The sequence below is a fragment of the Trachypithecus francoisi genome, unplaced genomic scaffold (assembly GCF_009764315.1).
Source record: "Trachypithecus francoisi isolate TF-2019V2 unplaced genomic scaffold, Tfra_2.0 Lachesis_group7, whole genome shotgun sequence".
Classification (NCBI taxonomy): domain Eukaryota; kingdom Metazoa; phylum Chordata; class Mammalia; order Primates; family Cercopithecidae; genus Trachypithecus; species Trachypithecus francoisi.
In genome coordinates this window covers 98,534,864-98,551,617 of record NW_022681472.1, presented here as the reverse complement: position 1 = coordinate 98,551,617, position 16,754 = coordinate 98,534,864, and the positions used below count along the sequence as shown (strand labels likewise).

The 16,754-nt window shown below is 63.4% G+C and overlaps 1 protein-coding gene across 6 annotated transcripts; it reads right to left on the bottom strand.

Moving 5' to 3' along the window:
- Positions 1 to 1,310: 1,310 nt before the first annotated feature.
- On the bottom strand, positions 1,311 to 14,465 carry RHPN1 (rhophilin Rho GTPase binding protein 1). Of its 6 annotated transcripts, none has more exons than XM_033202789.1 (15): positions 14,237 to 14,400; positions 8,002 to 8,117; positions 7,016 to 7,144; positions 6,659 to 6,734; positions 5,768 to 5,845; positions 5,295 to 5,419; positions 5,037 to 5,203; positions 4,609 to 4,802; positions 4,133 to 4,289; positions 3,944 to 4,057; positions 3,336 to 3,530; positions 2,782 to 2,858; positions 2,413 to 2,559; positions 2,163 to 2,324; positions 1,311 to 1,696 (listed from the first exon to the last, which is right to left on the bottom strand). In XM_033202789.1, exons 1-15 carry the CDS (start codon positions 14,294 to 14,296, stop codon positions 1,481 to 1,483), a joined length of 2,013 nt encoding a protein of 670 aa, XP_033058680.1. In that variant the 5' UTR covers positions 14,297 to 14,400; the 3' UTR covers positions 1,311 to 1,480. The 6 variants fall into 6 exon arrangements, with proteins under 6 accessions (XP_033058680.1, XP_033058681.1, XP_033058682.1 ...); XM_033202790.1 differs by having other exon boundaries at positions 1,312 to 1,696; positions 3,944 to 4,054; positions 14,237 to 14,465; XM_033202791.1 differs by lacking the exon at positions 14,237 to 14,400 and adding an exon at positions 12,286 to 12,432 and having other exon boundaries at positions 1,312 to 1,696.
- Positions 14,466 to 16,754: the final 2,289 nt, after the last annotated feature.

The window sequence follows — 16,754 nt, the reverse complement described above, 5'->3', positions numbered from 1 at the left end:
CCACCCCTGCTCAGGAAGGCTGGGGAGCCCCACCCTTCCGCCCAGGAAGATGGCACCACGGTGCCTGCATCTCTGGGACTCCAAACACCCCACTCGCACCCCCATTTTCCCGGTTGAAGCACGAGGGAGGTGGCAGCGCAGGGTCCTGGACCCTGGAACTGGAGCTTGTGATGCAGGGCGGGTTGCTCCCACCTGGGGACCCTTGGAAGGGACTGGACGAGAGGGCGGGGTCTCGCAGAGCTGGGGGCCGCCTTGCTACCCGGGGTCTGTGCCTCAGCCCTCCCAAGGCGCACCTGCCTGTGCCGCCTCCCAGGGCTGCTGAGCGGGTGGCGGCTGCCCCCTGGTGGCTGCAGGGAATGACTCCCGCCAGCCCTGTCCCTTCCGGAACCTGCTGGGCCCTGGGGCCCTTGGTGAGGACCCCCACTCTGGTTCCGAGGCTCCTCTCGGGTGCAGCTCGGGCTTGCCCTGCTCTGCAGCCCTTCCCACTCCCTGCCCTTGGTGCCCAGGTCCTGAGCCCACTGCTGTGGGGGTCCTGGGGACGGTGCTCCTGCTGACAGCCTTTGGGGGCCATTGTCCACCCAGTATACGGAGGCCTGGAGGCAGCCCCCACTTCCCCTGCTTGAGACACTGAGAGCTCATGGCCTGTGGAGGCCAGCAGGAGCGGCGCAAGCAGGCTGGGGAGGGCTGGGGGCCTGTGCAGGCCCCAGGCTCAGGGAGAGGTGACATACCCAGGAGCTGGAGGGTGGCACCTATGCTCGGAGCAGGACAGCAAGGTGGGCAGCAGGGCTGGCAGGCTTAGGGCCACCATGAGACCTGGGCCATGACACTGGGGACTCCTGGGCAAAGGGGACACTTGCTGGGTTGACCAGCACAGAGCCTGGGATGACCAGCACAGGGTGCAGAGGTGGGGAGTCCCTTGCTCTATCCACAGACAGAACAACAGGGGGTATTTTCGGGGAAGGCCGTGTCTGGGACCCGGCCTAGAGGTCTGTGGATGCTGTGGGTGTGCCTGGCTGCTGCATGGCAGAGGGGCAGTGAGTGAAGGGGTGTCCGGCAGCGCGTGAAAGGATGCCCAGCAGGAGTCACTGGGCACCAGGCAGAAACTTGGCTGGAGGCAGGACTGAGACCTCAGGGTCTGTGCCCAGGGCAGCAGCAGGGTGGACAGAGCCCGGGGGACAGATGTGATGGCTGTGAGGAGCACCTCCTGTGAGGAGCCCTCAGGGTGGGGGAGCCCCAGGAAGCTGACCTCAGACCAGCAGAGGGACTGGCACCCTTCCTGTGTGTGGGTGAAGAGGCCATAGCTGCCATCACTGGGCTCAGACAGGTCTGACCATAGTCTTTAATGGGCAGGCAGGTGCCCGAGGCAGCCTCTGGCATGAGGTGGGGCAGGCATTGCCTGGAGGTCCTCTGGGTGGGGAGGGCATGCTTGGTGCTTCCCGCCAGCTGGAGCCAGGGCTGAGGTGTGCAGGGAGCCTGGCCCTCACAGCCACCCTGGACGCTTCGAGGATGAGGGCAGAGCCGGCTTCACTGGGGCACGGGGCTGGGGGCAGCCTCCAGGCTTGCCCTGCTGGCCTTTTCGGCTCCAGCTGAGGAGGGGCCGGGGGCTGGCCCACGTGGATGCTGGGGTCGTGCAGCTATGCTCCCTCTGGCTGCTTAGAAGCCCCATGGGGCCCAGCAGGGCGGGTCGGCGGTCCCCCTGTAGCAGGGACAAAGAGACTGTGGTCAGCCACTGCTGGCCTGTCCCCACCTGCAGCCAGTCTGGGAGGGGCGAGAACCACCTGGGAGGGGCTGGCACGTGGGGGGTTTGTTTGGGGGCTCCCATCGGGGTGGCCACATAGTAGGGGCCCCACGGGTTTCACCCAACCCTGGGTCAACCATGCTGGGTAGATGAAACTTCTGGGATGGAGCACCTGGCCCAGAAGCCTCCAGTCTGAGGATACAGAGGCCCAGTGAGGGGTGGGCTGCAGGATCTTCGGGGTCAGGGCAGGAGCTGTCAGATGGAGGCCACAGCACAGGTGGCCCCTGCCCAGGAGGCGGCCCGGGGAGGGTTCCCTGCAGCCCCACCTCCCCTTCACAATGCTGCTCAAGCATCCAGGGCACGCCCAGGGCCAGGGTAGGGACAGCAGGCTGGGGACCACCCCTCCGGGGCCCCAAGGGCTCACCAAGCTGGGCAGCCTAGAGCTGGGCAGCACTGACACCACCTGCAGGCTGGCACCCGCCTCTCCTGCAGCCTTCAGCTCCGCCACCACCTCTGCGTGTCTCCACCACCTGCACGGCTGCCCGTTCACTGACACAATGTAGTCGCCCTCCTTCAGGCCGGCCGCCTGTGGGGAGACTTGGATGGTGAGGTGGGGACAGGACACCCTGGCTGGCACTGGGGACTCAGCCTCAGGGGGCCGGTGGGGCCCTTACCGCGGCCTGGCTCCCTGGAATGACAGCAGCGATGAGGACAGGCGAGTCTCCCCGAAGCGTGAGGCCGAAGCCACCCTCTCCTCGGGTCAGGTGGATGGGCCCCACCAGCCGCCACCGGTTCTTGGCTGAGAACACAGACAGGGGCCCCTGGCGGGGGCTCAGAGGTCAGAGGCTCAGCTGGGCCACACACTGAGGAGATCCCGCCTAACCAGTACGTCCATCCAACCTGTGCACTGAGGGACACCGTGGGGTTCCACAAGGTGGGTGGGCAGGGCTGGACCGCCATCAACGGCCTGAGGCCACGTGCTGGTCAGAGCCACGCAGCCCAAGCTGCCCGTGCTGGGGGTGCCTGGCGACAGGTGTGCTCACCAGCCGATGGAAGATGTCAGGCCCCTTCCCCTGGGACAGGCGTGGCGTCCTGGCCTCTGGCTTCTGATGGGTCTTAGCTGAGAGGGTGGAAGAGCAGAGCTAAGCTGGGAGCCTGTGGAGACCTGACCCAGGGATTTTCCAGGGTGCAGGGCATGCCCCCTAGCGCACACAGGCCCTGCCCCTGACCTCCTGGCCTGGCCGCACTGCAATGGTGGGGGGAGCTGCCCCAGGTGCCCTGAACACATGGCCTCCTCTGCCCCAAGTGGCTCCCAGACTCCCTCCCTGAAGTCCCAGGCAGGCCTGTCCCGGGTCTGTGGGCTTCCCCTCAGGGTAGGCCAGTGCAGGGAGCGAGGGGCTGAGAGGCATGGTCATCCCCCAGGCCCCTGAAGGGCGCGGCAGCTCTGTGGGCCTGAGATTGCGGCCTGGAAAGTGCTACTGCTGTCGAATTCATCGTGGCGATTGCATCTTTAATAAAATCAGCCTCCCTTTCTCCAGGACGAAGGCCCCCACCCTGGCTGGGGATGCAGCCACCCACACAGGCCCTGGCTGCTCACGCTGGATGTCTGGGGCCTCGGCAGTCTCACAGAAGTCATCCTCACGGTCCAGCTCTGCATACTTGGCCAGTGAGCGCTGCAGCGTCTGGGCGACCACAGCCCGCAGCAGGTCCACCTCGCGCAGGACGCGGCACAGGGCGTGCAGCCGCAGCGCCTCCTCCTGCCCCAGGATGGCGCGCTTCAGGTGTGCCTTGCCTGTACGCGGGGCACTGAGACGTCACACACCATGTGGGCCCGTGGGCCCTGGGACGTGGCAGAAGGAGTGGGCAAAGCCAGGGCTGTGGGGCTCATCACAGTCACTTTTGTTGTAGGCGCGTGCCACAGGGGTGAGGAGCTGGCTGCGCAGGAGGGCTCTGCCTCATACAAAGCAGGGGCCAGGGACAAGCTGCTCCCAGGGGTCTCCCACCTGCTCAGAGGCTGCCAGCGCTCCTGGGGCCCCTGTGCTGGACCGTCACCCATCAGGCACAGGGCATCCAGGGATAGGTAGGTGGCCCAACTCGTTAGCATGGGGACACCAGGTGGCAAACAGTGTGAGGGTGGTGGGGGACACCCTGCCACTGTTGGTGACCACCTAAGCCCCCAGGGCCCTCCATCCATGGGCGCCTTACCAAGCTGCCTGCGCTCCTCCAGCTCCTGCGGCAGCACGGGGCCTTGGGGCTTGCAGGAGGTGGGGGGCTGGAGGAAGACCTGCTCGTGTGTGGGGAGCTCTCCCTCGGTCGCTGCTGGGGGACAGAGAGGCCGTGAGCCCTGAGCGGGGGGCCTTTGCAGCATCATGGGCAAGTGCAGTGGGCACTCACGGGAGCCGTCGCAGAGGGCCATGGCTACGTAGTAGTGGGCCAGGGAGCGGAAGTACTCGGCCTTGACATGCACCAGGGCAGTCCAGGAGACAGGCATGTAGTCGTGGACGGGTGGCTGGGCCATGGTCTGGTGCACTAGTCTGTACTCGGCTGCCACCTGCCGGTGGACATGGCAGGCACGCGAGGGCCTCCCGCTCTCCGGGTGGTGACTGCCTCTCCCTACCCAGCCTCCACCTGCTCCGACCACCATCCCAGCAGCCTCCCTGGCACCCCAGTTCCTGCTGCTTCATGCTATTCCCTGGAGGCAGAGGCTTGGGCCCCCAGGTTCCTGACCAGCCCCCCAGGGAGCAGGACAACAGCCGGCTTGGGGCTGACACACAAGGAAGGAGGTGGGAGAGCTCACGCTTGCCGGGACCTGGGCTCTGGCCCCAGCTCGGGCCCACCCCTTGCACCCTGACACGGGTGCCCGAGCTCACCTGGGCAGCCTCCTGCGCCAGGCGCAGCTGGGCCAGGCAGTCTTGGGGGGCCGTGGAGGCAGGTGGTGAGAGGCCCTCAAACACACATTCCTGGGCCTGGGCCATCATGAGCTGCTCCAGTGCGCAGAGGGACGCAGGGCTCATGTCTGGGCTCGGCGCATGGGAGAAGTTCTCCCTCAGGAGGCTAAAGGTCCCTGCGGAGGGAGGGGTGCTCACACAGCCAGGGCCCTGACCTGCCCATCTCTGCCCCATGCAGCACTCAGGGCGGCCAGCTAGGGCTGCTCCTGGGATACGCATGGGCCTGATGTGCCCAGCCCCCCTACCTGAGGGACTGACGTCCTAACCACCCCCAGCTCCTGCCCTGTAGAAGGGGCTCTGCAACACCCTGGCACCGCACCCTTCCCCACCGCGGCCCGGGCCGCCCTCACCAGCGGCCCTCTGGAAGGCCTCCACAGCGCGGTGGGCACCCTCGGTGCAGGAGCGGTTCTGGCGCGCCCCAATCTGCGTGTGGAGGGCGCCGATGTTGAAGAGAACGCTGCCCTTCTCGAAGGCCAGGGCGCGCTGCTGGGCCGGGACCCCAGTAAGCGAGTCGTACCTGCAGAGTCGGGTCAGGCTGGGCGGAGTTCCCACAGTTCCCGCAGCCAGGCCTCCCCTCCCCAGGGTGCCCCCGCCCGCAGAGCCCCTACCAGTGGAAGAAGAGCCCGAGGCTCCTGGCAGGGGTGAGGAAGCGCGCGTCCAGGAAGCACAGCTGGTTATAGTAGGCTGTGAGCAGCTCCAGGCCTGCCTCGTTCCGGCTGGGGGTCCGCATGGCCTGCAGGGCAGGAGCCGCTGGGCCCCACCGCCCTGGCCCATCCCACTCACACACACTGCCCTGGGAAGTCCCGTGGCATCAGCACCATGGGGGGCGGGGAGGCAAAGCCAGCGGGGCCCTGGGCAGCCGCGACTCCCGAAGGCCAGCAGCGTGCGGCACTGGAGCCACCTGCCAGCCCCTCCACGCCCCTTGGCTGGGTCTCCACACACAAGGTCCCTGGTGCGCCCGTCTCCCCACATCCTCGAGACGTCCACACTGAGCTCTGCCGTCTGTTCCTGACTTAAGCCTCAGCCTCTGCATGTGTCTCCCGGGGCTGCAGGAGGGTGGGCGGGTGGGGGAACCACACACCTGCCGCAGGGCCTCCAGCTCTCTGATTTCTGCCTCATAGGAAGCGCCGTCCTCTCCAAAGTGCACCGAGATCAGCTCCTGATGGGGGGCAGGTGTTGGCATCCACAGTACCTCTGTACCTGGCCTCCTTCCCTGAGGTCTCCCAACCCACCTTGGGGAAAGACTCATGGTGGAAGGCGGGTCCGTGCCGCAGAGCAGGCTGGCTGCCGTGCAGGGTGGGGGCCGTGGGCCCCTCAGGAGAAGCCCCAGAGAAGGGCTGGGGCCAACTGTACGGAGGGACCTGGTGGGTTGATGCAGCTTGGAGCCCCTCTGGCCCTGGGTTTCCCATCACAGAGGGGGCGCCTGGAGACTCAGCGCTACTTTTATGTGCGTTTCCTTATTCATCCCCATGGCAGGGAGGCAGGTGCCATCTGCCACTCAGTGACTCAGACACTGAACACAGTCAGTGGCTCCTGCAGGGCCCTGCCAGGCAGTGCCAGTCTGTTCTGGGGTCTGAGCCCTCTCCAGGACCCTCGTGAGTCAGTGCCGGGTGTGTGGTCCCAAGCTGGTGGTGCCCTCCGTGGGCGAAACTGGACCCTGTGCCCCAGCTGGGGCTTCCAGGCCCCATCCTCCTAGGGCATTGCCCGTCCGAGGGCAGGCCATGTATTCATACCCACTCTATGGGATCAGCCCCAGCCTGGGGCGCAGGGTCCAGTGCGGGCCCTGAACGCAGCAGAGGCTGGGTCTCTGTGGCCACTTCTGCCAGGTCCCTGGTGTCCCTTTCAGCCCTCCCTCCCTCTGGGCCTCAGTTTCCCTATCTGTTCAATGAGACAGGTGGACCAGGAAGCCTCCAAGATCCCCTTGGTCCCAGGCCAGGGCTGTGTCTCTCAGAGCTCGTAGGCCAGTGCCTACCTTCAGCGGTGTAGACCAGTCCAGCTCCTTGGTCTCCTTCAGGCCCAGGGGGATCATGGGGACAGTGACAGCTTCACTACAACCAGAAGCATCGACTTCAGACCGTAAGGCCAAACCCTGGTGCACACAGCAGCCAGGGGCCCACTCCTAGGGCTCTGTGGCACAGGGTGCCTCCCTCCCTCATGAGTGTACATGTGCGCCTGTGTCCTGGGGGGTGCCCTTGCACCTGCGAACCCCCCCACCATCCTAAACTGCTCCAGAAGCACGTGCACACACACAGACACACATGCATACACACACACGCGCACACACAGACACACACGCACGCATGCGCGCTGTCCCAGCCCCCATCCGTACCTCCCATGCCGGCCAGGGTCCATGGCACTGCTAAGCTCCTCTAGCTCCTCCTTCAGCAGCTGCAGGTTGGAGTTGACGTAGCTCAGCTCCAGGGCGACCGTCTCTCTCACCTGGTTGTTCCTGGTGGCTCTGAGGGAGGCCGTGGCAGCTGAAAGTCCAGCTCCAAGGTAGAGCCAAAGGCCCCGTGCCCACTGCAGCCCTCCTGCCAGCTGACCTCTCGGAGTCCGAGCCCACCCTGCAGAGGATGTCGCTGACGGGGTCTGCCCCCCATGGGTGGGGCAGGTGCAGCAGTGGCATCCGGGGGCTCACAGGTGATACCCCCTACAGTTCATCACCCCTGACCCCAGCACCTGCATGTTCTGACTCTGGCCTGCGGGCACCTCTCTCAGCGCCATGGCTTTCTTTGGGGCTCATACAGCCCTTGACAGCATTCAACCACCACTTCCTTGGATGGTGGGTGAGAGCCACACCCCTCTCTGTGCCTGCATCAGGGCCCAGCAAAGGGACCAGGGGTCCCCAAGGAAGGCCAGGATGGGGGCAGGGAGGCAGCAGGTGCTAAGGGTACCGAAGGGCACTCACACACACACGTGCAGCTCACAGGCGGCGTGCTCTGAGGAAGAGGCAGCTCGGGTCTTCCACCCCTCTCCCAGGTCCCCAACCTTGGGATGCACCGTCACCTGCCACAGCTCAGCCTCAACCATGGCTCTTCTAAGAAGCCCCCACGTGCACTGCTGGGGCTTCCCAAGCTGCACACCCGGCAGGGACACTGGTTTCCTGGCACCTCTGGCCCAGCACAGAGGTCCGTGAAGGCAGGTCTGTGAGGGTCATGGCTGCGCATCACGTGTACTGTGTGCCCCCCAGGACCCATCTGCTCATGCACTTGTCTCCCTGACCCGGCCATGGGGCAGACACCTGCCTGGGTGGCTGTCCTGCCCCCCTCACCCAGGTCAGGCCTGCTCCTGGGGCTGGCGGCCTCAGGCACTCACCTGTAGAGGTTCTCAGCGCCCGTCCGCATCTGCAGCTCCTTGTCAATCTGCTGGTGAATCCGGGCCCTGCGGCTCTGCAGCTGGCTGCACCGCATCTGCATCGGGGAGTCACAGCCCTGCAGGGAGGCCACAGGTGATCACGGCCCGACCCTGTGGAGCCTGCACCAGGCTGTGCCTTGCCAGCCACTGAGAGGAGTGCAGCCTGCCCAAGGGTAATGGGGTGGCCACCATGGGCTGGGGCTGGAGCTGACCTCACAGGGAGGGGCTGGACAAAGCCAGTGTGAACATGGGCCCAGCCAGAGCAGGACAAGAGGCAGTCAGTGCAGAAGGATGTGGTGCGGGGGGATGCTGCTGATTCGTGATGGGGGTCGGGAGGGGAGGCTGCCACCTGCCAAGGACACCAGGAGCCAGGGCCTCACCAGGCAGCCTGGACAAGTAGGGCTCCAGGAGCCCTGCAGGGGGCGGCCTGCGGCTCCTCACAGTAGGATGCTTCTGGATCTCCTTCTGCACTTCCGGATTTCATTCTGGATCCCCCCCTTGCCCCTCCCAATTTTTTTCCATCCAATTCACCCACGCCTCCCAATCATTCCCGTGTGGGTTTAGGTGTGGGCTCCAAGGACAGCGTCCCGAGGCTCTGGGGGCAGCCACTGGCACCCGATGGTTGGTGCAGAGGCTGCGGTCTGACTTTGGGAATGGTTCTCGAAGTGAACGCACACCTGTGCACTCCCCATCCGCAGAGAAGAGACTCTGAGCCTTGCACCCACAGACTGCACCCCCACGGCCCTGCCCAGCACCAGCCATGGCGCAAGAGCAGGGCATGCCTGGCAGGACCCCTTCTAGACTTCCATGGCTCCTGTGTCTTCTTAAGTGGTGCGAATCTGCTGGGGCTTAAATTTCACTCCAGGGTGATCCAGTTTCATGCCTCAGCCCACCCCACCCTTGTGGTGTTGGGGTCCTGCCCGTGCGATCCTCATGTGTCCCTCCCTCTCACCACAGCCCTCGCCACCACTCTTCCCCATGGCCGCGTGGGAATGCCTGGGTCTCCACCCCGACAAGATTCTTTGCAGCTACCTGTGGCTGTCCTCTAGGTGGGCTTCCAGGCGTGGGCCGGCTGGCTTGCCTCTCCAGCACCCACTCCTTCCATGCTTTGAGACCCACAGTGCTGCTCAGGGCTCGCTGCTCAGGGACACTGACTCCCACCCAGCCCTGGGGTGAGCCTGGTCTGTGTCAGGTGTGGCCATCTGGCCATTTCTGCCAGTCAGCAGCAAGACAAGGCCTCTGGTGGCTCCTGGGACTGCTTCCTGCCCTTGTCGGGAGACAGGACCTCTTTTGTCCCAGGACCTTGTCATGTCTGAAGATGAATCCTGCCACCATGAAACTGACCCGACACTGCATGAAGCTGCGGATTCATGGGGCCAATGTGCACATGGCACTGGGTCTTCCCCTCTGCAGACCTGGCACCCTCTCCACGCACACACGTCTCTCAGGCCTTTCCGTCTTCCCCGTAAAGAGCTCACGTGTGTTTTCCTGGGTGTCCCCCTAGATATCTACAGAGAGTTATTTTTGCTAATGTGAATGAGACCTTTGTCTGCATTGTAATTAGTTTATTCCCATTATACAGGGATGATCTGATTTCCTAGACAGAAGGCCTGCCCGTCCTGTCCCCCAAGTTCACAGCAGCCAGCTGAGCGGGTGACCATCTATTATGGGTGAATAGTGTCCCCACAAAAGACAGGTTCAAGTCCTAACTCCCAGTACATGCGAGTGCAATTTTTCTAGAAATAGGGTCTTTGCAGATATAATGAGTTCAGATGAGGCCACCCTGGAGTAGCGGGGTCCTCAATCGCAGTGACAAGGGTCCTTATAAGAGACGGGAAATGTGAGCACAGCCACATGGAAGTGCCCATGGGAGGGCAGGGACAGAGACTGGAGAATAAGGCACTGTCCCCTGGAACCCACACCATCCCCAAACCCCTGTCCCGTCCCCTAGAACCCACACTATCCCCAAAATCCTCACACCATCCTCTGGAACCCACACCATCCCCCAAAACCCCTGCCCCGTCCCCTGGAACCCACACCATCCCCCAAAACCCCTGCCCCGTCCCCTGGAACCCACACCATCCCCTAAAACCCCCACGCCATCCCCTGGAACCCACACCATCCCCCAAACTCCTGCGCCATCCCCTGGACACCCGCGCCGTCCACCAGACACCTGTGCCATCCTCCAAACCCCTGCGCTATCTGCTGGACACCTGTGCCATCCCCTGGACACTCTGCCATCCCCTGGACACCCACACCAGCAGCCTCCTGCTGAGTGCTGGGGTGAGGGAGCCTGATGGAGGTCCCTGAACTGAAGATGAGCCGGTGCTTAGCGGCTGGGGGGAGGGACACAGGCGCTAAAGGGCCAAAGCAGAGAGGCCATGGAGGCTGGGAGGAGGGTGTGCTGGCCCAGGACCCTGGCCTCCCCCAGCCCAGCCCTGTCCCCGTGGAAACCACCCAGCAGGGGACGGGCCAATGTGCACTTGGGAATCCCCATCCTGCTCCCGTTTCCCACTCCCGCCTCCTCCAGAAAAGAAATTCCCTCCAGAGCTGCTTCAGGGGCTCAGGCTGGAGAGGCCCACAGGTGGGAGAGGCACGGGCGCCTCAGATCTGAGAAGCTCCCTGAACTTGAGGCCTGCCCACCCCCGCCTCCCATCCCTATGTTTCCCACCCGCACTACCACCTTGAGGGCCTCTGCCCAGTACCTAGGAGACCCCTGTGCCACCCACTGCAGCTACATCCCCTCCCTGCAAAGGCCCCACTGCAAGGCTCCAGTGGCTTTAAGGGCTCTGGCTGTGCAACGGGCATCAGACACCCAGACAGGTCCCTGCTCCCCTCCTGGCCCCAGGAAAGCTGTGGGGAGCCTGGCCCCTCAGAGCCCCACAGGCACCTGCCGTGGCCTTGGGCCATTCCTCGGCCTCCCCACCTGCAGTGCTCCCTGCTGGCCAAGTGACTTCCTGGCCTACATGGGGATGAGCAGACCTGAGCTGGACCTTTGAGGCTGGGTAGACCTTGGAGGGGGAGGCCCATGCCCCACTTTCCACACTGGGCTGAAGGTTGTGCCCAGCAAAAGGGGCGTGGATACAGGTGTTCAGCCCCCTGCTCCTGCAACGACCTCCCCATCCTCTGGAGACAAAGGTGACCTGGAGCCCCCCCACCACCACCCCCACAGTGCCCTGACACCCTACTGTGACCATTTCTACCTTGCATTAGGAAAGAACAGAGAGGCTATGGTTTGCGGGGGTCCTGAGAGGCAGCCACACATGAAGGGCCTGGCCGTGCCTCGATGGAGAGGGACAGAGAACAGAGAAACAGCCCCCCAACCCTGACAGGGGGCTCCTCTACCCGTGAGGAAACAGTGTGGCCGTGGCCAGAATGGGGCTGACCTGGGGATTGGCATAATATGGAGACAGTTATCCCAGCCCAGATCTGGGAACAGCAAAACATCAGAGCAGGGCCAGGCCTCCACCCTCCCCCAGGATCCCCTGGCCCTGGGCCAGGCAGTCCCCATGCAGAGGCCACCCACCTGGAGCAAACCAGCTTCTTCCCCTCAGAGCCCTGGCCCTAGGCACCCTGTCTCAGGGATCCCTCTCCTCTGCCCCCACTGGAGTCTCACCTGAATGCAAGAGCTGGAAGCCTGAGGAGGGTGGACGCGCAGCACCTACCCGACCCACTATCTCTGCCCCCCCCAGTGATGACGGAGCAGAATTCAATGGGCATTGGTGCACCGGGGTCTCCTGGGACGCGGGGCTACAAGCAGCACGCACACCAGAGGGATCATAGACTGGCCACTCACGCCAGGGACCCCTACTTTCTCTGATGCTCCCTGGGGCACCCAGGCACTGGTGGTTCCTGAGCACCCCTCTTCCTGGAGCCCAATCTACCTGGGCAGGGGCCTGGGAATCCATTTGTAACCAGCACCCAGAGGGTGCTCCTGTTCAGCCAGGCCAGGGAACCTCAGGCTGATCCACTCGGCATGCTGGAGACCAGGTGAGGGGGGCACAGTCACCTTGCCCGCCTGCTGCTCCAACAGTCTCCCTCCTCAGCCCACTCCCCCTTCTCTCACTGGCCTCCCTTGACCTCCCGAGGAAACCACAGGACCTGCATACAGCCAGGCTGTATTCCCTGTGGTCCTCCCCGGGAGCCCCTGCAGCCCCTGTGGGAGGGACAGCAGCTGGGGTGGCCGCCCTGGGCCGTGCAGGGCTTCTCCCCTTCCCAGCTTAGCAGTCTTGGCCACTTACTCACCCTGTTCCTCAGACGGGCTGAGGCCCAGGGCTTGGGAGGCATCGATGGCAGGACTCCAGCTGCGGCTCTGGCCCTGGCACCAGGTAAGCGCTCGCGGAAAGCACACTCATCACACCCGGGGGCAAATCCAAGTCACCCAGACCTGTCCACAGGGCCTCAGGCCCAGGCGTGGTCTCTAAGTGGAGAAATGACCGACCCCTGACCCACTGAACTCTGAGCATTAGGGCCAGTTTGGGGGCCAGCCTGATGGGGGTGGAACAGGCCTCACTCCAGCCTGGCTGCAGGCATCAGGGAAGACCTTCCAGATGGCAGGACGGCCTGAGTGGTGTGTGTGTGACACAGGGCCTGCCTCTGTTCCCCGGCCACCTCCCACAGACCCCTCCCCAGTACCCTGACTGCGGGGTCATTTCTGGACACTGCGAGAGATGCAGCAGCCTGGAAACAGCTTCTCCCCGACTTTCCAAGGTGACAGCCCAGGGAGGGCCAGGACAGAGAGCCAGGCACAGCCCCCAGCCTGAAAAGCATCACCTCCAGAGCCCTCTGGGACATCTTGTTTGTACAGCCTCCCAAACATTCCACCCAAAACAACTTTGCTGTCCCAGGCCACCTGCAGGCATGGCCGCCCTGCCAGAGCGAGCTCACAGGGGTCAGGCAAAGGCTGCCTCTCTCCCTCCAGTGCCCAGGAGGTGCTGCAGCCTCTTGCATGCCTAAGGCTGGGCAGGAAGGGAGTCTTTGAGGGCTGTGGTCAGCACCGGCAGCCCAGTGACCTGAAGCCAAGCCCTGGCTGATAGCACCGCCTCCTCCTCTAAGAGACCTGAGCCCAGACACGGAAGCTGAGTAGAACCAGGGACAGCCGGGCGCGGTGGCTCAAGCCTGTAATCCCAGCACTTTGGGAGGCCGAGACGGGCGGATCACGAGGTCAGGAGATCGAGACCATCCTGGCTAACACGGTGAAACCCCGTCTCTACTAAAAATACAAAAAACTAGCTGGACGAGGTGGCGGGCGCCTGTAGTCCCAGCTGCTCGGGAGGCTGAGGCAGGAGAATGGCGTGAACCCGGGAAGCGGAGCTTGCAGTGAGCTGAGATCCGGCCACTGCACTCCAGTCCGGGCGACAGAGCGAGACACTGCCTCAAAAAAAAAAAAAAAACCAGGGACAATGCAGTCCCATGTCCCAGAGGGGAGGAGGGCCCGGCGCTATCAAAGGCTCACCTGGGGCGAGGAGCAGGAGCAGCCCCCGCTGAAAGCCCGTGATGGGCTTGGGCGCCCAGGGCCTGGCAGGAACACTGGGACAGCCTCAAGCTGGTCCGCAGGGAACACGCAGGCTCTGGACTGCAGAGCAAGGCCCACAGACGTCCCCTCCTTCCCGGGCACAGACTCAGCAGGTCTCCATAGCCCTGCCCATCCCTCCCACTTGCCCAGTCAGCGCCCCGGGTTAGGGACTTCAGAAGGGGAGGAGGTTTGGGAAGTGAGGAGAGGCCAGCCGGGAAGACTTCTCTCGATTTCCCATACCCAGGAGGCTTCGCTGCCTGCTGCTACCAGCGCACCCAATGGGCACGCAGTTCCTGAGAGGTGCAGAGGGAGGATCGAGCTAGGGAAGGAGGCTATAGAGGTGCCGCAAAGGAACACGACGGCGGGTGTGGGGAGGGCGCTCACAGAGCCCAGCCCCACACCCGCCCAGAAGGGGGCCACGAGGGGGGCATCCCCCGACCCGCTTCAGAGGTTTGGATGATCCAGACTGGCTCCCCGCATTTCCCGGCTCACATGAGTGGCCTGCAAGCACCTCCACCGAGCTCAGAGGAAGAGGGACGCAGGATCTGGCCTCAGTTTCCCTGCCTGCGTCCGGGCCGAGTGAGACGTGGGAGGGGGGTGCCTGGAACGCGCTTCGAGTGGGGGCAGGAAAGGGCCGGGATTCCGGGCCCCTCCTCCCGCCACCGCGCCAGTGCTGCGCACCTGCAGCCGCGGACCCTCTTTGCCGGCGCCCGCGCCGTCCGGCCTCTCCTCCAGGATCATCGCCGCGCCCGCTGTGCTGGGGGTCCTTCGGGGTCAGCCTCTCGCGCAGCGCTCCGCAGCCGGGCCAGGGCCTCCCGCACCACCCGGGCCGCGGGCTACTCAGTGCCTGCGCCGGTCCCCGACTGTCCCTCCTGGGTGGGGGTGGCCCGCGGCGCGGCTGGGCGTGGCACGGGTCCGGCGTGCCAAGCAGGCCGTTGCCCAATAGGCGGCAATGCCGCTTCGACGGACAGCTATGTCAGCCAACCAGAGCTCTAGGAAGGCGGGCTCTGGACGGCCAGCCCCGCCCGCCCGAGGGACGGTAACCCCTGGCAACCGAGCCCTGAACGCCCGCGGCCGGCTGGCAGGTTGTACTGCGCGTGCGCCGCAGCGGCCGCCGAGCTTGCGTGAGAAGTTCGGGAAACGGAGGAAAAACTCTACGGAACGTCCCAAGCTGAGAGTCAGGGCGGACCTGGCCTCGGCGGGCTCGGCTCCTCGGCTCCCTTTGCGGGGACTCCAGGAGTCTGCCAGGCCGCGCCGTTTCGTCCCGTCACCCCGGCAACGGGACCCTCTAAGAGGCTTGTTCCAAAAATGTTCACAATGGGGTTTTTAAAAACGGTTTTGTTAGGGACAAGTGCTTGTGTGAGTTCGCCGACAATGCCTGCTTTCTTCTCTCTGTCCGCGGAGCGGAGGCTCCAGGCCTGGCCCCAGTCCGAGATGCGTCTGTCGGTGGCGTCCTGCTTCCAAAACCGGCCTCCAGAACCTGCCTCCTTCCAGAACCCGCCTCCTTCCAGAACCTCCTTCCAGAACCCGCCTCCTTCCAGAACCTCCTTCCAGAATCCGCCTCCTTCCAGAACCTCGGTACAGAACCCACCTCCTTCTAGCACCTACCTCTGGAACCCACGTGCTTTCAGAGCACCTGGGTATTCTACCTGTTGGTAGAGCTTGTTCCCAGAAGGAACCTGCTTTCTGAATCTCATTACTTCCAGAGCTTGCTTCCTGCACTGATCTGTTTTCAGAACCTACTTTCAGAACCAGCTTGCCTCCAGGACCACCTGCTTGGAGAACTGGCCTGCAACCCCAGGACCGGAAGCCTTGAGCCTGCACTGCTCCCTGCGGGGCTCACCGGCTGTGTGTGTCTTTCCGGGCCTTCCATACATACTTCCCTAGGTGTCTGGTGACTTCGGAGCCCGCTCAGATTTCATGTGGGTCTTCTTAGCTCAGAACACACCCTTTGAAGGGAAGGAAGGCCAGGGCACAGATGGTAACTACGGCTCCTGTTCATCAAGTTCCTCTGAAGCCCAGGCCTTGTCCCTGTTCACTGCCCCACCACAGGCCCTGCTGAGCCTGGGAGCTGAGTCCTGGGCTCATTCTCCTGCCTGTGCTCCCCGCCCGGCAACAGGCACACATGAGCCTGTCATCCTCAGATCTCAATCCTGAAGGCTAAGCTGCGTGGTCTGCCGCAGCCATCTGCAGCAGGCTCCTCCCACCAACAGTCTTCTTATGAGGCCCCTGCCAGCCATGCCAAACCTCCTGGCCAGGGCTCGTCCTCCACTCCTGGCCTTTTGAGACAGGGTCTCACTCTGTTGCCCAGGCTGGAGTGCAGTGGTACCATCACAGCTCACTGCAGCCTCCACCTCCCGGGCTCATGTGATGGGACTACAGGCTTGCACCACCACACCTGGCTAAGTTTTGTATATTTTGTAGAGACAGGGTTTCGCCACGTTGCCCAGCAATTCGTCTGCCTTGACCTCACAAAGGTGCTGGGATTACAGGGATGAGCCACCACACCCGGCCTTTTTTTTTTTTTTTCTTTCTCCTGGCCTTTTGGGGCCCTTGAAGCGTCTGCTCCCTGGGAGTCCTTCAGCTTGTCGTCCGCCTGGTGGGTTCCCACCTGTCCTTCTCACTTCTGCCTGAATCACACAGGCTACGTGAGACCTTCACCTGCCCCCTTCACCAGCAGCTCTGTGGCCCAAGTTTCCTCAAGGGCAGGGGCACCTGGCCATCTTACCCGTGGACCGGAGCATGGGCCGATGCTTCCACAGTTCACACGGGGTGCACTTGTGTGGGGACTTCCACGGGAGTCGTCTCCCTGCAGGCTGCCGAGGTCCTGTACCAGTGGAGACCCAAACTCTCTTAGCAGTCTTCAGAGTCTGCTATGTGTACAGGAGGCATTACCGTATCAGCGACCTTCAGCAAGCATGTGTGACTGAAATGGTATCCAGTTCTTACATATTTGTTTACTCAGCAGTTTTGCAGGTTTCTTGGTTCAGCAGACAGAGGCCATTGGGAGGTTAAGAGCAGCTCTCAAATTTTGAGGGTCATAACTTCCCCTCCCTGCAGGGTGCTGTTTCCTGAAGGAAAATATTCAATTATTTTATTTATTTATTTATTCATTCATTTATTTATTTATTGAGATGGAGTCGTGCTCTTGTCACCTAGGCTGGAGTGCAGTGGTGTAATCTCAGCTCACTGCAATCTC